Here is an 18581-nt window from a genome sequence, read left to right as displayed (position 1 = left end):
TGACTGATGATTGGCTGAGAGGAATTGATGATAAAAATATTGTGGGGGCTGTTTTGTTAGACTTCAGTGCAGCTTTTGACATGATCAATCATAGCCTGGAGCTGGAAAAACTTAGGTGTTATGGCTTTACACCCCCTGCTATAATGTGGATAAAGAGTTACCTGTCTAAGAGAACACAGAGGGTGTTCTTTAATGGGAGTCTGTCCAACATTATCCAGGTAAAATCAGGAATTTCCCAGGGCAGCTGTCTAGGCCTTTTAATTTTTTGAATCTTTACTAATGACATGCCACCGGCTATGAAGAAGGCCAGTGTGTCTATGTATGTGGATGACTCAACACTATACATGTAAGCTACTACAGTGACTGAAATGACTACAACACTTAATAAAGAGCTGCTGTTAGTTTCAGATGAGTGACAAGGAATAAATGAGTCCTAAATATTTCAAAAACTAAAAACATTGTGTTTGGGACAAATCATTCACTAAACCCTAAACCTCAACTAAATCTTGTAATAAATACTGTGGAAAGTTGAGGTGACTAAACTGCTTGGAGTAACCCTGGATTGTAAACTGTCATGGTCAAAACATATTGATTCAACAGTGGCTAAGATGGGATAAGTCTGTCCATTATAAAGCGCTGCTCTGCCTTCTTAACACTACAAGCAACAAGGCAGGTCCTACAGGCTCTAGTTTTGTCGCACCTGGACACCTGAATTACTGTTCAGTCATGTGGTCAGGTGCCACAAAAAGGGACTTAGGAAAATTGCAATTGGCTTAGAACAGGGCAGCATGGCTGGCCCTTGGATGTCGACAGCCGTCTCTGCTCTCTGTCATACACCGACCTCTGCACATAGTGCTTTGGAGTAGGCCTCAAAAACACTAAAGATCAACACTAGTATTGACACAATAATCATGTTAGGCCACTTATGTTTATTCTAATGTTAGATGGAAAAACATTTAAAAAATACAACTATTAATCTAGATTTCTTCAAATGCAATGTGCATTTTCCTAACAAGATGGCGCCAACAGAGATGGTCACCTTGCTTCAGATCCTTAGGAAATTATGTTGTTATTTGATTTTTCATGTATTATTTTGTGTATTATTTCTTACATTGTTAGCCCAGGTAATCTCAAGCATTATTACATACAGCTGGGAAGAACTATTGGATATAAAAGCGATGACCGGGAATACGACTTTCCCGAAGTGGATCCTTTGTTCGGACCTCCACACTGGACATGGGATCTTATCCCAGAGGGCAACCCAAAGCAACGCGGTCGCCGCAGGAGAGGCAGATGGAGCGGCCTACTGATCAGAATTAGAAGGCGAGCCCACCATCCACCACTTCCGAGCATATTACTCGCCAATGTCCAATCTCTAGATAACAAGGTGGATGAAAATAGGCACGAGTTGCCTTCCAGAGAGACATCAGAGATTGTAACAATCTCTGTTTCACGGAAACATGGCTCACTCGGGATATGTTGTCAGAGTCGGCACAGCCACCCGGTTTCTTCACGCATCACGCCGACAGAAACAACTTCTGGTAAGAAGGAGGGTGGGGATGTATGCCTTAATGATTAACGACTCACGGTGTAATCACAACAACATACAGGAACTCAATACCTTTTGTTCACCTGACCTAGAATTCCTTACAATCAAATGCCGACCGCATTATCTTCCAAGAGAATTCTCTTCGATCACAGTCACAGCCGTGTATTTCCCCCCCAGCAGATACCTCGATGGCCCTGAAAGAACTTCACTGGACTCTTTGTAAACTGGAAACCACACATCCTGAGGCTGCATATATTGTAGCCGTGGATTTTAACAAAGCTAACCTGAGAACGAGACTTCCTAAATTCTATCAGCATATCGAATGCGCCACACGGCTAGAAGCATTCTGGATCATTGCTACTCTAACTTCTGCGATGCATACAAGGCTCTCCCGCGCCCTCCCTTCGGCAAATCTGACCATGACTCCATTTTGTTGCTCCCAGCCCATAGACAGAAACTAAAACATGAAATGCCAGCGCTCAGGCAGGTACAACGCTGGTCTAACCAATCAGATTCCACGCTTCAGGATTGCTTCGATTACGTGGACTGGGATATGTTCCGGATAGCTTCAGACAACAACATTGATGTATATGCTGACTCGGTGGGTGAGTTTATTAGCAAGAGCATCGGCGATGTCGTACCCACTGTGACTATTAAAACATTTTATAACCAGAAACCGTGGCTTGATGCCAGCATTCACGCAAAACTGAAAGCGTGAACCACCGCTTTTAATCATGGCAAGAAGACCGAAAACATGACCAAATACAAACAATGCAGCTATTCCCTCTGCAAGGCAATGGAACAAGCAGAGCGTCAGTATAGAGACAAAATAGAGTAGCAATTCAACGGCTCAAACACAAGATGTATGTGGCAGGGTCTACAGTCAATCACGGATTACAAAGGGAAAACCAGCCCCGTCGCGGACATCGACGTCTCGCTCCCAGCCAAATTAAACAACTTCTTTGCTCGCTTTGAGGACAATACAGTGCCACCGACACGGGTCGCTACCAAAGCCTGTGGGCTCTCCTTCTCCTTGGCCAATGTGAGTAAAACGTTTAAACGTGTCAACCCTCGCAAGGCTGCCGGCCCAGACGGCATCCCAAGCCGTGTCCTCAGAGCATGCGCAGACCAGCTGGCTGGTGTGTTTACGGACATATTCAATCAATCCCTATCCCTATCTGTTGTCTCCACATGCTTCAAGATGGCCACCATTGTTCCTGTTCCTAAGAAAGCTAAGGTAACTGAACTAAATGACTGTCGCCCTGTTGCACTCACTTCCGTCATCATGAAGTGCTTTGAGAGACTAGTCAAGGATCATATCACCTGACACCCTACCTGACACCCTAGACCCACTCAAATTTGCTTACCGCCCCAATAGGTACCCTGACGATGCAATCGCCATCACACTGCACACTGCCCTATCCCATCTGGATAAGAGGAATACCATTGTGAGAATGCTGTTCATTGACTACAGCTCTGCATTTAATACCATATCAAAATCAAATCAAATCAAATTTATTTATATAGCCCTTCGTACATCAGCTGATATCTCAAAGTGCTGTACAGAAACCCAGCCTAAAACCCCAAACAGCAAGCAATGCAGGTGTAGAAGCACGGTGGCTAGGAAAAACTCCCTAGAAAAGCCAAAACCTAGGAAGAAACCTAGAGAGGAACCAGGCTATGTGGGGTGGCCAGTCCTCTTCTGGCTGTGCCGGGTAGAGATTATAACAGAACATGGCCAAGATGTTCAAATGTTCATAAATGACCAGCATGGTCGAATAATAATAAGGCAGAACAGTTGAAACTGGAGCAGCAGCACGGCCAGGTGGACTGGGGACAGCAAGGAGTCATCATGTCAAGTAGTCCTGGGGCATGGTCCTAGGGCCGCGGTTCAGTTGAAACTGGAGCAGCAGCACGGCCAGGTGGACTGGGGACAGCAAGGAGTCATCATGTCAGGTAGTCCTGGGGCATGGTCCTAGGGCTCAGGTCCTCCGAGAGAGAGAAGGAGAGAATTAGAGAACGCACACTTAGATTCACACAGGACACCGAATTGGACAGGAGAAGTACTCCAGATATAACAAACTGACCCCAGCCCCCGACACATAAACTACTGCAGCATAAATACTGAAGGCTGAGACAGGAGGGGTCAGGAGACACTGTGGCCCCACCCGAGGACACCCCCGGACAGGGCCAAACAGGAAGGATATAACCCCACCCACTATGCCAAAGCACAGCCCCCACACCACTGGAGGGATATCTTCAACCACCAACTTACCATCCTGAGACAAAGCTGAGTATAGCCCGCAAAGATCTCCGCCACGGCACAACCCAAGGGGGGCGCCAACCCAGACAGGATGACCACATCAGTGAATCAACCCACTCAGGTGACGCACCCCCTCAGGGACGGCATGAGAGAGCCCCAGCAAGCCAGTGACTCAGCCCCTGTAATAGGGTTAGAGGCAGAGAATCCCAGTGGAAAGAGGGGAACCGGCCAGGCAGAGACAGCAAGGGTGGTTCGTTGCTCCAGAGCCTTTCCGTTCACCTTCCCACTCCTGGGCCAGACTACACTCAATCATATGACCCACTGAAGAGATGAGTCTTCAGTAAAGACCATAGTACCCTCCAAACTCGTCATTAAGCTTGAGACCCTGTGTCTCAACACCGCCCTGTGCAACTGGGTCCTGGACTTTCTGACGGGCAGCCCCCAGGAGGAAACAACATCTCCACCTCCCATATCCTCAACATTGGGGCCTCACAAGGGTGCATGCTCAGCCCTCTCCTTTATTCCCTGTTCACCCATGACTGCGTGGCCATGCACGCTTCCAACTCAATCATCAAGTTTGCAGACGACACTACAGTGGTAGGCTTGATTACCAACAACGACATGACGGCCTACAGGGAGGAGGTGAGGGCCCTCGGAGTGTGGTGTCAGGAAAATAACCTCTCACTCAACGTCAACAAAGCAAAGGAGATGATCATGGACTTCAGGAAACAGCAGAGGGAGCAAACTGAAATGGTCCACCCACACAGACAGCGTGGTGAAAAAGGCGCAACAGAGCCTCTTCAACCTCAGGAGGCTAAGAAAATTTGGCTTGTCACCTAAAACACTCACAAACATTTACAGATGTACAATTGAGAGCATCCTGTCGGGCTGGGCTGTAGCCTTGCCCTCAACCGCAAGGCTCTCCAGAGGGTAGTGCGGTCTGCACAACGCATCACCAGGGGCAAACGACCTACCATCCAAGACACCTACAACACCTGATGTCACAGGAAGGCCAAAAAGATCATCAAGGCCAACAATCACCCGAGCCACTGCCTGTTCACCCCGCTATCATCCAGAAGGCGAGGTCAGTACATTTGCATCAAAGCTGGGACCGAGAGCCTGAAAAACAGCTTTGATCTCAAGGCCATCACTGTTAAACAGACTGTTAAACAGCATTAACTAACATAGAGAGGCTGCTGTCAACATACAGACTCAAATCTCTGGACACTTTAATAAATGGACTTAATAAAGGTATCACTAGTCACCTTAAAAAACGCCACTTTAATAATGTTTACATATCCTACATTACTCATCTCATATGTAAATACTGTTCTATACTATCTACTACATCTTGCCTATGCCATATGGCCATCACTCATCCATATATTTATATGTACATATTCTTATTCATCCCTTACATTTGTGTGTATTAGGTAGTTTTTGTGAATTTGTTAGAGCACTTGTTAGATATTACTGCATTGTTGGAACTAGAAGCACAAGCTTTTCGCTACACTCGCGTTAACATCTGTTAACCATGTGTACGAGATCAATACAATTTGATTTGATTTGAATCCTCAAAAGAGAGAGGCAGTGTTGATTCAGTCAGCAAGCTGGTCCTGGGGCTCTGTTCACAAACACAAACAGACCCCACAGAGCCCCAGGACAGCAACACAATTAGACCAAACCAAATCATGAGAAAACAAAAAGGTCTACTTGACACATTGGAAAAAAAATACAAAAAAACTGAGCAAATTGGAATGCTATTTGGGCCTAAACAGAATGCCTGACCACTGTGACTGACCCAATCTTAAGAAAAGCTTTGACTATGTACAGACTCAGAGAGCATAGCCTTGCTATTAAGAAAGAGAAGAGATAAGACAGTTTATGTGCACACTGCCCACAAAATGAGGTGGAAACTGAGCTGCACTTCCTAACCTCCTGACAAATGTATGGCCATATTAGATACACATATTTCCCTCAGATTACACAGACCCACAAAGAATTTGAAAACAAACCCAATATTGATAAACTCCCATATCTATTGGGTGAAATACCACAGTGTGCCATCACAGCAGCAAGATGTGTGCCCTGTTGCCACAAGAAAATGCCAACCAATGAAGAACAAACACCATTGTAAATAAAAAACATTTATACGTTTATTTATTTTCCCTTTTGTACTTTAAATATTTGTACATCGTTACAACACTGTATATAGACATAATGACACTTGACATGTCTTTATTCTTTTGGAACTTCTTTGAGTGTAATGTTTATTACATTTACATTTAAGTCATTTAGCAGACGCTCTTATCCAGAGCGACTTACAAATTGGTGAATTCACCTTCTGACATCCAGTGGAACAGCCACTTTACAATAGTGCATCTAAATCATTTAAGGGGGGGGGGTGAGAAGGATTACTTATCCTATCCTAGGTATTCCTTGAAGAGGTGGGGTTTCAGGTGAAATACCACAGTGTGCCATCACAGCAGCAAGATGTGTGCCCACATTATCTAGTTCACTTGCTTTGGCAATGTTAACTTATGTTTCCCATGCCAATAAAACCCTTCAATTGAATTGATTCATTTGCCACAAAGAGTCATGTGACAAATATGTTGGTCAGCCAGCGAGCTAGCTTGGAATGACAAGATGACAAGATGGCGGGTTCGCCCAAATGATTGTCGGACTTGGAGATGGAGTCAGGGAAACCCATGGAGGTTGGAAGAAAGTGGATCACATTAAGAGTAAATATGGACTGCTGCAGAAGAAAATGTAACATGATGAGAGTGACTATGAATTAAAAGGGGTGGCAGTTGCAGTGAAGACCACCGAGTTTGAGCCTTGTTCTGATGGTGATGAATATATATTTTTTGCCCAGTGGGAGTGAGTTTTTCAGAGAATGGATCCTTGCCTTCTGACTGATCCATATGTGGTGTCAGGTTAGGTGGACAAGAGGTTGGGGAAGGTTGGGTCGGTGAAAGTGACTCGAAGTGGAATTGTGTTTTTTTTTTGCGTTTCTGCCGTCGAGAGGGAGCGTGACACGTGACTGGGGATTACGACTGTGACTTGCTTTCCTCTCTGGAGCAGAGAGCCATTGAAAAGAGTTATCACTGTAGTGGTATTAAGAGTTGAGGGCCAACTGAAGTTGAATATTCCCAGTGTCTATGACACACGCTGTTTGGTGCGGCGCAGACCTGGTGGTGAGCGTGGTGAAACAGAGACGACACTGTCTGTACTACTGAGTTTTGATGCAGAGTTTTAACCAGATAAAGTCAAGTTAGTATGTGTTAGTTACGCCGTGAGAGCTTTTGTCCCACACCCATTACAGTGTTTCAGGTGTCAAGCTTATGGTCATGTGGCAGCAGTGTGTAGGAGGAAGATTACTATCGGCAGGGTAGCCTAGTGGTTAGAGCGTTGGACTGGTAACTAAAAGGTTGCAAGTTCAAATCCCTGAGCTGACAAGGTACATTTGCAAGGTGTTTTGAACGATAGTGTCCTGTCCTCCCAGGCTGCTGGCCTGGTGTAGGATCAGCCAGAGCCAAGTAGTGGACTAGTGATGAGGAGACAATTTTTTCATAAAGTGTAATGAATGCATACAGAATAGCAGGCTGATGCACAGCCAATACAGTAGGTGGCGGCATGCACCTATAAGATTTGTTTGCGGACCGCCATAATACCAAAGAAGAAGAAGTAGTAGCTAGCTTGGCTAACCACATCAGCTGTGTGCCACATTTTCGTGAAGCTTTTGAACAGCGTTGCCATCCAGACCTTTTTTTGTTGTTGCCAAGACTGAGGTAATGTATAGTATCTTGCTAGCCAGCTAAATTTATTCGACAATTCTTATTTTATTTAATCTAGCATTAGCGCACCTTATCGTATGTAACAGTATGCCTTTATCAACTACAAACCGGGACGTTGCTAGCTAGCCAGTCTGCCATATGGTCAGCTGGAAGCTTAGCATGATTGCTAACAACAGAGCTAGCGCTAATTATTTAGCTAGCCAGCTAGCATACGACCAACCGCCGTTCAGTCAAAGATAACGTTACTGATAACAAACGTTCTCTCACTCGTTTTGTGAGTCATCACAGTGCGGTGTATTTGGGGTTATCACCCATATCTAGCTAGATAACTAGGTAGCTATATGTTTAGCTAGCTAACCTAGCTAGCTAACCTAGCCAGCTAACCTAGCCAGCAAACCAACGGTAACTAGCCAAGTTGTCTGGTTATGTCCGTACTAGCTCTGATCCATCGCGCGACGACTATGAGTTGCCTCTGCCCTTTCCGAATTTTTATTTTTTAAATTTAGTTTAATGACTGGATATTCAATATACTTTCGTGACTGCCTAAAGTACAGATGTTACTTGGGAAGGTTGTTTTCACTGTGCGAAGGGTGTCGCCCCCCCAATATGCGAAATTGACGGATGAGCGTTGATCCACACGCATGCGTCGTATCGTCCCAGCGAGCAGTTGTCGTCGGCCAATGGACCAGAGCTATTTGAGTATTTAGCTAGCGAACCACGTAGCTACCTAGCGTTAGCCGATATCCTCGTGGATCAGACCGTAACCGAGCTAGCTATTCATACTTTTTTTTGTAGCTACTGTGGATGAGTTTACAATGTTCACCTTGAGCTAACGTTAACAGATCAAGCTCAGCCATATGGTTATATTAATAAATAATTTATATCGCCCTGGCCATGTTATGAAATGCTGTAGGATGTAAATTAGGAATTTACTTTGCAAATGAGGCAGTACAGAATACATACTTAAGGTCATTTCAGTCCATTTTACATTGGTTGGTCATATTATTTATACCAATAATAATGTAAGGTAGGGTGATCATGCTTTATACAGACGTTTGAAACAATTTATGAATTTAGAAAACAGCTTTTTATACTACTTTATGCATATGATATACTTAAAACACACATCCCACCAACACACTCACACAGCACCAACACTCACACCACAATTTGAAACAAATTCTGAAATTACAATACAAGGTTTGATACTACTTCAGGGTTTATCAACTAGATTAAGCAGCGGCTGTTTGTTTGTCTTGAGCGGATTGTCGGGGGGCTGCGGTAGACTGCAAAATGATCGCAAGGAGCCCAAACAGATATAATAGTACTCAAAAACAATTTCAAACCTTGCTTACATTTGTATACAATCATGTGTTTCTCTGTGTGGGAATACTTCAGAACAGATTCTTATGTCCAACAATGAAAATTAGAAAAAAAAACATTTTTTTCAATATCAAAGAAATTGCTCAGAAAACTTGGGGGGCCAAATACAACCACCTACGGGCCAAATTCGCCTCGCAGGCCGCTAGTTTGGGAACACTACTACTTTATGCAAATTAGATACTTGTAGTGGTGGAAAAAGTATCCAATTGTCATACTTGAGTAAAAGTAAAGATACCTTAATAGAAAATGACTCTAGGTAAAGTAAGTCACCCAGTAAAATACAACTTGTCTAAAAGTATTTGGTTTAAAATATACTGAAGTATCAAAAGTAAAAGTATTTCAAATTCCTTATATTCAGCAAACCAGGGGCACACTCCAACACTCAGACATAATTTTACAAACAAAGCATATGTGTTTAGTGAGTCTGCCAGATTAGAGGCTGCAGGGATGTTCTCTTGATAAGTGTGTGAATTGGACTATTTTCCTGTCCTGCTGAGCATTCAGAATGTTTTGACTACCTTTGTGTCAGGGAAAATGTATTAAGTAAAAATTACATTATTTTCTTTAGGAATTTAGTAAAGCCAACACACACACGGCGCCTCCACCAACACACACTCTGCAGCGTAGTGTGAGGTTTTATTGATAACAACCTATTCAGTAACACTCACCCAGCCTGTTGGCTTGTACCTCCAGCTCTAGGACCAGACATGGCACGTGGTCATCAAAAAGTCCAGTCTCAGCAGAAGAATGCCAAGAAACAAGCGGAGGCCAAGAAGGCCAAGGGACATGATCAGAAGACTGCCGCAAAGGCAGCTTTAGTGCACACCTGCGGTGTCTGCCTGGTGAGTTCCTTAAAGACAAGTGGTTGCTCTTCAATCAGGGACTACGAACCATTTTGAAGTTGGGTTGCAAGATCAACGGGTCGTATTCATTAGTGTAAAACATAGTACTGTTTTTCAATGAAAAACAAATATTTCTTTTTGGAAAGAAGAAAGGTTGTTTCTCCCTTTTTTCAGTCCGTTTTCTTCTGTTTGTCTAGTGAATATGACCATGGTGATCCGCTGTAGTCCAGGCGTAGCTGCCGATCTGCTGTAGTCCAGGCGTAGCTGCCGATCTGCTGTAGTCCAGGCGTAGCTGCCGATCCACTGTAGCTCTGTTCATACAGTTTCCCAAATACAGCAGCTCTTGTTTTCCAACCATATTTCTCAATCATGCATTATTTTTTATGGTTTGTTACTTAACACAATTGTTGTTGTGGTATTTGACCCTTTTTCAGTTAAAATAGCAACACAATCCTATGAAATAAGTTGAATGCAAATTATTAAGGCCCCTGTCCCTTGTATTGCCTCTACAGTCACAGATGCCGGACCCCAAAACCTTCAAGCAGCATTTTGAGAGTAAACACCCCAAATCACCAATGCCCCCAGAGCTGGTCGATGTTGACTCTGGCATTTGAACCGGACTCCCACTGAAGACCCCAGCTATGTTCCTTGTTTAAGGCAAATTGTCAATGCTGAAAACAAACCCATCTCTCTTATCCACACCCTCATACAGAAAACAAACCCCTCGCTCTCTCATCTACACCCTCAAACAGAAAACAAACCCCTCTCTCTCTCATCTACACCCTCAAACAGAAAACAAACCCCTCTCTCTCTCATCCACACCCTTAAACAGAAAACAAACCCCTCTCTCTCATCCACACCCTCAAACAGAAAACAAACCCCTCTCTCTCATCCACACCCTCAAACAGAAAACAAACCCCTCTCTCTCTCTCTCTCTCTCTTATCCACACCCTCAAACAGAAAACAAACCCCTCTCTCTCTCCCTTATCCACGCCCTCAAACAGAAAACAAACCACCCCCTCTCTCCCTTATCCACACCCTCAAACAGAAAACAAACTCCCCTCTCTCCCTTATCCACACCCTCATACAGAAAACAACCCCCCCCCTCTCTCCCTTATCCACGCCCTCAAACAGAAAACAAACTCCCCTCTCTCCCTTATCCACACCCTCATACAGAAAACAAACCACCCCTCTCTCCCTTATCCACACCCTCAAACAGAAAACAAACCCCTCTTGTTAAATGCCTAATGTCTCTTTTGTTGATCTTTCATCCTAGTTTCCAGTTTCTCCCTGTGGATTACCTAGAAATAGACACAATCTCTTTCATTGTTTCCTTTTAGTTTGTAATTGAATGTTGGGTAGAATGGAGCAGATGTCCATTCCCAGCTGTGAGAGGTTGAAGATGATCCCTGATCTGGTGTTAGGTCTGTAGCATTCTTCTCTTCTAGCTCTAATCAATGCTTTGTTTTTGGCTGATCAAACCCATCATTTTTGACAGCGATGATCCAAGCTGAAACATGTTGTGACTTGTTTTCTAATTCACATCAAACTCCTCAGCATAATTTGTACACTTGGAAAATGCATTCATGCCCCAATGATGTAATATAACATTCAATAAAGTTGGCCTTGTTTAGTATCTGCTTCATCTGGTGGTAGAGCTCTGTAATGGAAACTGTTCTGGAACTTTCTCTTTCCAACAACACTTCGTCAAACACATCCTGGGTTTTTGTTTTCTCCACTAGGCGGCGTCATGTTCAGTTTAACATGCAGTGTACCAGTACAGGAGTGTTGGCTCTTTTGATGATGAAAAAGAAGCAGAGTTAATTTACGGTCCATATAGACATTTTACAGGAAAGAGAGGCGAAGGAAATCATACTGACCCATGTATCCATGACCGTACTGGGCCTTAATGCCGTTCTGTCTCCTACACTACCAGTCAAATGTTTGGACACCTTTTTCTTTATTTGGACTATTTTCTAATAGTGTAGGTATCAAAACTATGAAATAACACATGGAATCATGTAGTAACCATAAAAGTGTTTGAGATTCTTCAAAGTAGCCACTCTGCCTTGATGACACACTCTTGGCATTCTCACAACCAGCTTCACCTGGAATGCTTTTCCAAAAGTTTTAAAGTTCCCACATATGCCTGGAGGTGTGTTGGGTCATTGTCCTGTTGAAAAACAAATGATAGTCCCACGAAGCCCAAACCAGATGGGATGGTGTATCGCTGCAGAATGCTGTGGTAGCCATGCTGGTTATGTACCTTGAATTATAAATAACTCAGTGGCACCATCACACCTCCACGCTTCATGGTGGGAACAACACATACAGAGTTTATCTGTTCACCTACTATCCGTCTCAAAGACATGGCGGTTGGAACCAAACATTTCTAATTTGGACTCAGACCAAAGGACAGATTTCCACCGGTCTAATGTTCATTGCTTGTGTTTCTTGGCCCAAGCAAGTCTCTTCTTCTTATTGGTGTCTTTTAGTAGTGGTTTCTTTGTAGCAATTCAATCCATGAAGGCCTGATTCATGCAGTCTCCTGAACAATTGATGTTGAGATGTGTCTGTTACTTGAACTCTGTGAAGCATTTATTTGGGATGCAATTTCTGAGGCTGGTAACTCTAATGAATTTATCCTCTACAGGTAACTCTGGGTCTTCCTTTCCTGTGGTATTCCTAGTGAGAGCCAGTTGCGTCATAGCGCTTGATGGTTTTTGTGACTCCACTTGAAACTTTCAGGGTTCTTGAAATGTTCTGGATTGACTGACATTCATGTCTTAAAATAATAATGGACTGTTGTTTCTCTTTGCTTATTTGAGCTGTTCTTGACATAATATGGACTTGGTCTTTTACCAACTAGTTACCAACTAGTCTAAGGCACTGCATTGTAGTTGCTAGCTGTGCCACTACAGATCCTGGTTCGAGTCCAGGCTCTGTCGCAGCCGGCCACGACCGGGAGACCCATGAGGCGGCGCACTATTGGCCCAGCGTCGTCCGGGATAGAGGAGGGTTTGGCCGGCAGGGATGTTCTTGTTCCATCGCACACTAGCGACTTCTGTGGCAGGTCGGGCACAGTGCACGCTGACACGGTCGCCAGCTGTACAGTGTTTCCTCTGACATTGGTGTGGCTGGCATCCGGGTTAAACAGGCATTGTGTCCCTGAAGCAGTGAGGGTTGGGTTGTATTTCGGAGGACTCTCGGCCTTCGCCTCTCCCGAGTCCGTACGGGAGTTGCAGCAAGACTGTAACTATCAATTGGATATCACGAAATTGGGGAGAAAAAGGGTTAAAATATATATATATATATATATAATAATTACAAGGTATCTAACCTAACCTGGTTGAGAGAACGCCAAGAATGTCATCATTTTTGAAGAATATCAAAAAATAAAATGTTTCATTTAACACTGTTTTTGGCTACTATATGATTCCATATGTTATTTCATAGTTTGAATGTCTTCCCTATTAATCTACAATGTAGAAAATAGTTTTTTTTTTAAATAAAACAAAACCCTTGAATGAGTCGGTGTGTCAACTTTTGACTGGAACTGGCATAAATTAATGAATTAAAGGTTTGATTTTCAAAAATCCGGATTCTAGTACATGATTTATTTAATTGATTTTTTATTAAATAAAGTAACGTCTTCCTTCAGCTGGTCTTGCTGGATTCTAGTACATGATTTCAGTTAGAGTGCAGGTAATCAGTTTCTCACCATTAATTTGACAATCAGTTATTTCTGTTTTGTATATAAACTATCTACTCATCAAATAGAGAGAGCCATACCTTTCTGAAGAGTCTTTTAGAATATGACTGTCGGAAAGGAAGAGAATGTTACTGTAATATAGACCACTATTCCCTGTGGATGGAGAAAGATAATAGAGACGGGGGCTTTTATTAGAGTAGAAGGATACTAGACAGGGCTTTTATTAAGAGTATAATGTAAAAAAAAAAAAAAAAAAAAAAAAAAATGCAACATTCAACAATTTCAAAGATACAGAGTTACAGTTCATATGAGGAAATCAGTCAATTTAAATAAATTCATTAGGCCCTAATCTATGGATTTCACATGACTGGGAATACAGATATGCATCTGTTGGTCACAGATACCTTTAAAAAACAATGGGCCTCAGGATCTCGTCACGGTATTTTTGTGCATTCAAATTGCACCTACTAGACAGAACATCAGATGTGTCCATTAATTTATACAATGGTATGTTTTCCTCTTGTATCCTCTCCAGGCAACAAGCTGACTGGTCTGGTCCTCAGGTGCTGACTCGGACCAGTGGAATTGTTGAGTTTCTGTCTTGTCTCCTCTGTCACAGTCCTTCCTACTCCTTCCTTTCTGACAGCCATTCACTTAACGCTCGCTTCCTCCTTTAAACCTTGTACATTCTTGGCTTACATTAATAAGGAAATAAGCTCATTACCGGAAAATGAGACAACGTGAGACTACAAAAGCACAGTGCCTTCAGAAAGTACTCACACCCTTGACTTTTTCCATGTTTTGTTGTGTTACAGCCTGAATTTTAAATGGATTCAATTGAGATTGTGTCACAGACCTATACACAATACCCCATCGTTTCAAAGTGGAATTATGTTTTTAGACATTTTTATAAATTCATTCAAAATAAAAAGCTGAATTGTCTTGAGTCAAGTATTCATATTCAACCCTTTTGTTATGGAAAGCCAAAATAAATTCAGGAGTAAACATTTGCTTAAATCACATAAGTTGCATGGACTCACTCTGTGTGCAAGAATAGGGTTTATTTATTTTTTTAAATCATGACTACCTCATCTCTGTACCCCACACATACAGTACAATTATACTGTCGATAAGGTCCCTCAGTCGAGCAGTGAATTTCAACCACAAAACCAGGGAGATTTTCCAATGCCTCGCAAAGAAGGGCACCTATTGGTAGATGGGTAAAAATCCAAAATAAAACAGACATTGTATATCCCTTTGAGCAGGGCCAATCCTGGACGTTCTGCCACCCTAGGCAAGACACAAAAATTCTGCCCCTACAAGAATAGTCCCAGAAAGCAAAATTACGTTGAAAAGACATGTAAAATATCTATTTTTCCAGACGTTGAAGGTGTTCAAATTAAGTCCTGAGGGAAAGGTGAAGTGATGTATTTTCCGGACGTTGAAATCAGGTTACATTATGGTTCTGAATGTTGAAAATATGTCATTTATATTAGTCTATGTTTGGGCCAAATCAAGGCTGGTCCAGACAGGACAGAATCTGAACCAAACATAAACGTCTATGATTGTTTCAGATTTGGTCCAGACTGGGCCAAAAAATTATGTCCAAAAGGCATCAGCGTCGGTCCATGCTTACTGAGGTATAGCCTACAGAAGGGATGGGCAACTCCAGTCCTCGTCGGTCCATGCTTACTGAGGTATAGCCTACAGAAGTGATGGGCAATTCCAGTCCTCGTCGGTCCGTGCTTACTGAGGTATAGCCTACAGAAGTGATGGGCAACTCCAGTCCTCGTTGGTCCGTGCTTACTGAGTTATAGCCTAGAGAAGGGATGGGCAACTCCAGTCCTCGTTGGTCCGTGCTTACTGAGGTATAGCCTACAGAAGGGATGGGCAACTCCAGTCCTCGTCGGTCCATGCTTACTGAGGTATAGCCTACAGAAGGGATGTGCAACTCCAGTCCTCGTCAGTCCGTGCTTACTGAGGTATAGCCTACAGAAGGGATGGGCAACTTCAGTCCTCGTCAGTCCGTGCTTACTGAGGTATAGCCTACAGAAGGGATGGGCAACTCCATTCCTCGTCGGTCCGTGCTTACTGAGGTATAGCCTACAGAAGGGATGGGCAACTCCAGTCCTCGTCGGTCCGTGCTTACTGAGTTATAGCCTACAGAAGGGATGGGCAACTCCAGTCCTCGTCGGTCCGTGCTTACTGAGGTATAGCCTACAGAAGGGATGGGCAACTCCAGTCCTCGTCGGTCCGTGCTTACTGAGGTATAGCCTACAGAAGGGATGGGCAACTCCAGTCCTCGTCGGTCCGTGCTTACTGAGGTATAGCCTACAGAAGGGATGGGCAACTCCAGTCCTCGTCGGTCCGTGCTTACTGAGGTATAGCCTACAGAAAGGATGGGCAACTCCAGTCCTCGTCGGTCCGTGCTTACTGAGTTATAGCCTACAGAAGGGATGAGCAACTCCAGTCCTCGTCGGTCCGTGCTTACCGAGGTATAGCCTACAGAAGGGATGGGCAACTCCAGTCCTCGTCAGTCCGTGCTTACTGAGGTTTAACCTACAGAAGGGATGGGCAACTCCAGTCCTCGTCGGTCCATGCTTACTGAGGTATAGCCTAGAGAAGGGATGGGCAACTCCAGTCCTCGTCGGTCCGTGCTTACTGAGGTATAGCCTACAGAAGGGATGGGCAACTCCAGTCCTCGTCGGTCCGTGCTTACTGAGGTATAGCCTACAGAAGGGATGGGCAACTCCAGTCCTCGTCAGTCCATGCTTACTGAGGTATAGCCTAGAGAAGGGATGGGCAACTCCAGTCCTCGTCGGTCCGTGCTTACTGAGGTATAGCCTACAGAAGGGATGGGCAACTCCAGTCCTCGTCGGTCCATGCTTACTGAGGTATAGCCTACAGAAGGGATGGGCAACTCCAGTCCTCGTCGGTCCATGCTTACTGAGGTATAGCCTACAGAAGGGATGGGCAACTTCAGTCCTCGTCAGTCCGTGCTTACTGAGGTATAGCCTACAGAAGGGATGGGCAACTCCAATCCTCGTCGGTCCGTGCTTACTGAGGTATAGCCTACAGAAGGGATGGGCAACTCCAGTCCTCGTCGGTCCGTGCTTACTGAGTTATAGCCTACAGAAGGGATGGGCAACTCCAGTCCTCGTCGGTCCGTGCTTACTGAGGTATAGCCTACAGAAGGGATGGGCAACTCCAGTCCTCGTCGGTCCGTGCTTACTGAGGTATAGCCTACAGAAGGGATGGGCAACTCCAGTCCTCGTCGGTCCGTGCTTACTGAGGTATAGCCTACAGAAGGGATGGGCAACTCCAGTCCTCGTCGGTCCGTGCTTACTGAGGTATAGCCTACAGAAAGGATGGGCAACTCCAGTCCTCGTCGGTCCGTGCTTACTGAGTTATAGCCTACAGAAGGGATGGGCAACTCCAGTCCTCGTCGGTCCGTGCTTACTGAGGTATAGCCTACAGAAGGGATGGGCAACTCCAGTCCTCGTCAGTCCGTGCTTACTGAGTTATAGCCTACAGAAGGGATGAGCAACTCCAGTCCTCGTCGGTCCGTGCTTACCGAGGTATAGCCTACAGAAGGGATGGGCAACTCCAGTCCTCGTCAGTCCGTGCTTACTGAGGTTTAACCTACAGAAGGGATGGGCAACTCCAGTCCTCGTCGGTCCATGCTTACTGAGGTATAGCCTAGAGAAGGGATGGGCAACTCCAGTCCTCGTCGGTCCGTGCTTACTGAGGTATAGCCTACAGAAGGGATGGGCAACTCCAGTCCTCGTCGGTCCGTGCTTACTGAGGTATAGCCTACAGAAGGGATGGGCAACTCCAGTCCTCGTCAGTCCGTGCTTACTGAGGTATAGCCTACAGAAGGGATGGGCAACTCCAGTCCTCGTTGGTCCATGCTTACTGAGGTATAGCCTACAGAAGGGGTGGACAACTCCAGTCCTCGTCGGTCCATGCTTACTGAGGTATAGCCTACAGAAGGGGTGGACAACTCCAGTCCTCGTCGGTCCGTGCTTACTGAGGTATAACCTACAGAAGGGATGGGCAACTCCAGTCCTCGTCGGTCCGTGCTTACTGAGGTATAACCTACAGAAGGGATGGGCAATTCCAGTCCTCGTCGGTCCATGCTTACTGAGGTATAACCTACAGAAGGGATGGGCAACTCCAGTCCTCGTCGGTCCGTGCTTACTGAGGTATAGCCTACAGAAGGGATGGGCAACTCCAGTCCTCGTCGGTCCGTGCTTACTGAGGTATAGCCTACAGAAGGGATGGACAACTCCAGTCCTCGTCGGTCCGTGCTTACTGAGGTATAGCCTACAGAAGGGATGGGCAAGTCCAGTCCTCGTCGGTCCGTGCTTACTGAGGTATAACCTACAGAAGGGATGGGCAACTCCAGTCCTCGTCGGTCCGTGCTTACTGAGGTATAGCCTACAGAAGGGATGGGCAAATCCAGTCCTCGTCAGTCCATGCTTACTGAGGTATAGCCTACAGAAGGGATGGGCAACTCCAGTCCTCGTCGGTCCATGCTTACTGAGGTATAGCCTACAGAAGGGATGGGCAACTCCAGTCCTCGTCGGTCCATGCTTACTGAGGTATAGCCTACAGAAGGGATGGGCAACTCCAGTCCTCGTCGGTCCGTGCTTACTGAGGTATAGCCTACAGAAGGGATGGGCAACTCCAGTCCTCGGGGGCCAGAGTGGTGTCACACTTTGTCCCCATCCCAGCCATTAAACTGTCAACACAGCTGATAAAACGTATTGCATTCTAAACTGAAGATCATGATTAGAAAATGTATGAATTCCCATCCATGTGCTTTGCCCAGCGTTTGTAAAACAGGCTGTTGCATTGGTTTTATTAGTCCTGATTTCTGTGACTAATCAATTTGGCTATTTAAGCTCTGAATATCAGCTCCCCAACTTTATCACGAGTTCTCCTGTGCCTATTTGCGTTGTGTTTATACAGCGGGAAATGCAGCAGTATCTTATTTTTTGTTGTGATCAGCTCGTCTGACGCATACAAACCT

The 18581-nt window shown here is 44.8% G+C and overlaps 1 protein-coding gene across 1 annotated transcript; it reads left to right on the top strand.

The window, feature by feature from the left end:
* The first annotated feature begins 7475 nt into the window (after positions 1–7475).
* On the top strand, positions 7476–11470 carry LOC135551673 (zinc finger protein 706-like). The gene is made up of 3 exons (XM_064982851.1): positions 7476–7603; positions 9686–9834; positions 10347–11470. Exons 2-3 carry the CDS (start codon positions 9700–9702, stop codon positions 10446–10448), a joined length of 237 nt encoding a protein of 78 aa, XP_064838923.1. The 5' UTR covers positions 7476–7603; positions 9686–9699; the 3' UTR covers positions 10449–11470.
* Positions 11471–18581: the final 7111 nt, after the last annotated feature.

Source organism: Oncorhynchus masou, chromosome 13 (genome assembly GCF_036934945.1).
Source record: "Oncorhynchus masou masou isolate Uvic2021 chromosome 13, UVic_Omas_1.1, whole genome shotgun sequence".
In the NCBI taxonomy this organism is placed as follows: domain Eukaryota; kingdom Metazoa; phylum Chordata; class Actinopteri; order Salmoniformes; family Salmonidae; genus Oncorhynchus; species Oncorhynchus masou.
The sequence above is the reverse complement of the archived record's forward strand: the minus strand, read 5'-3'. Positions and strand labels throughout refer to the sequence as shown.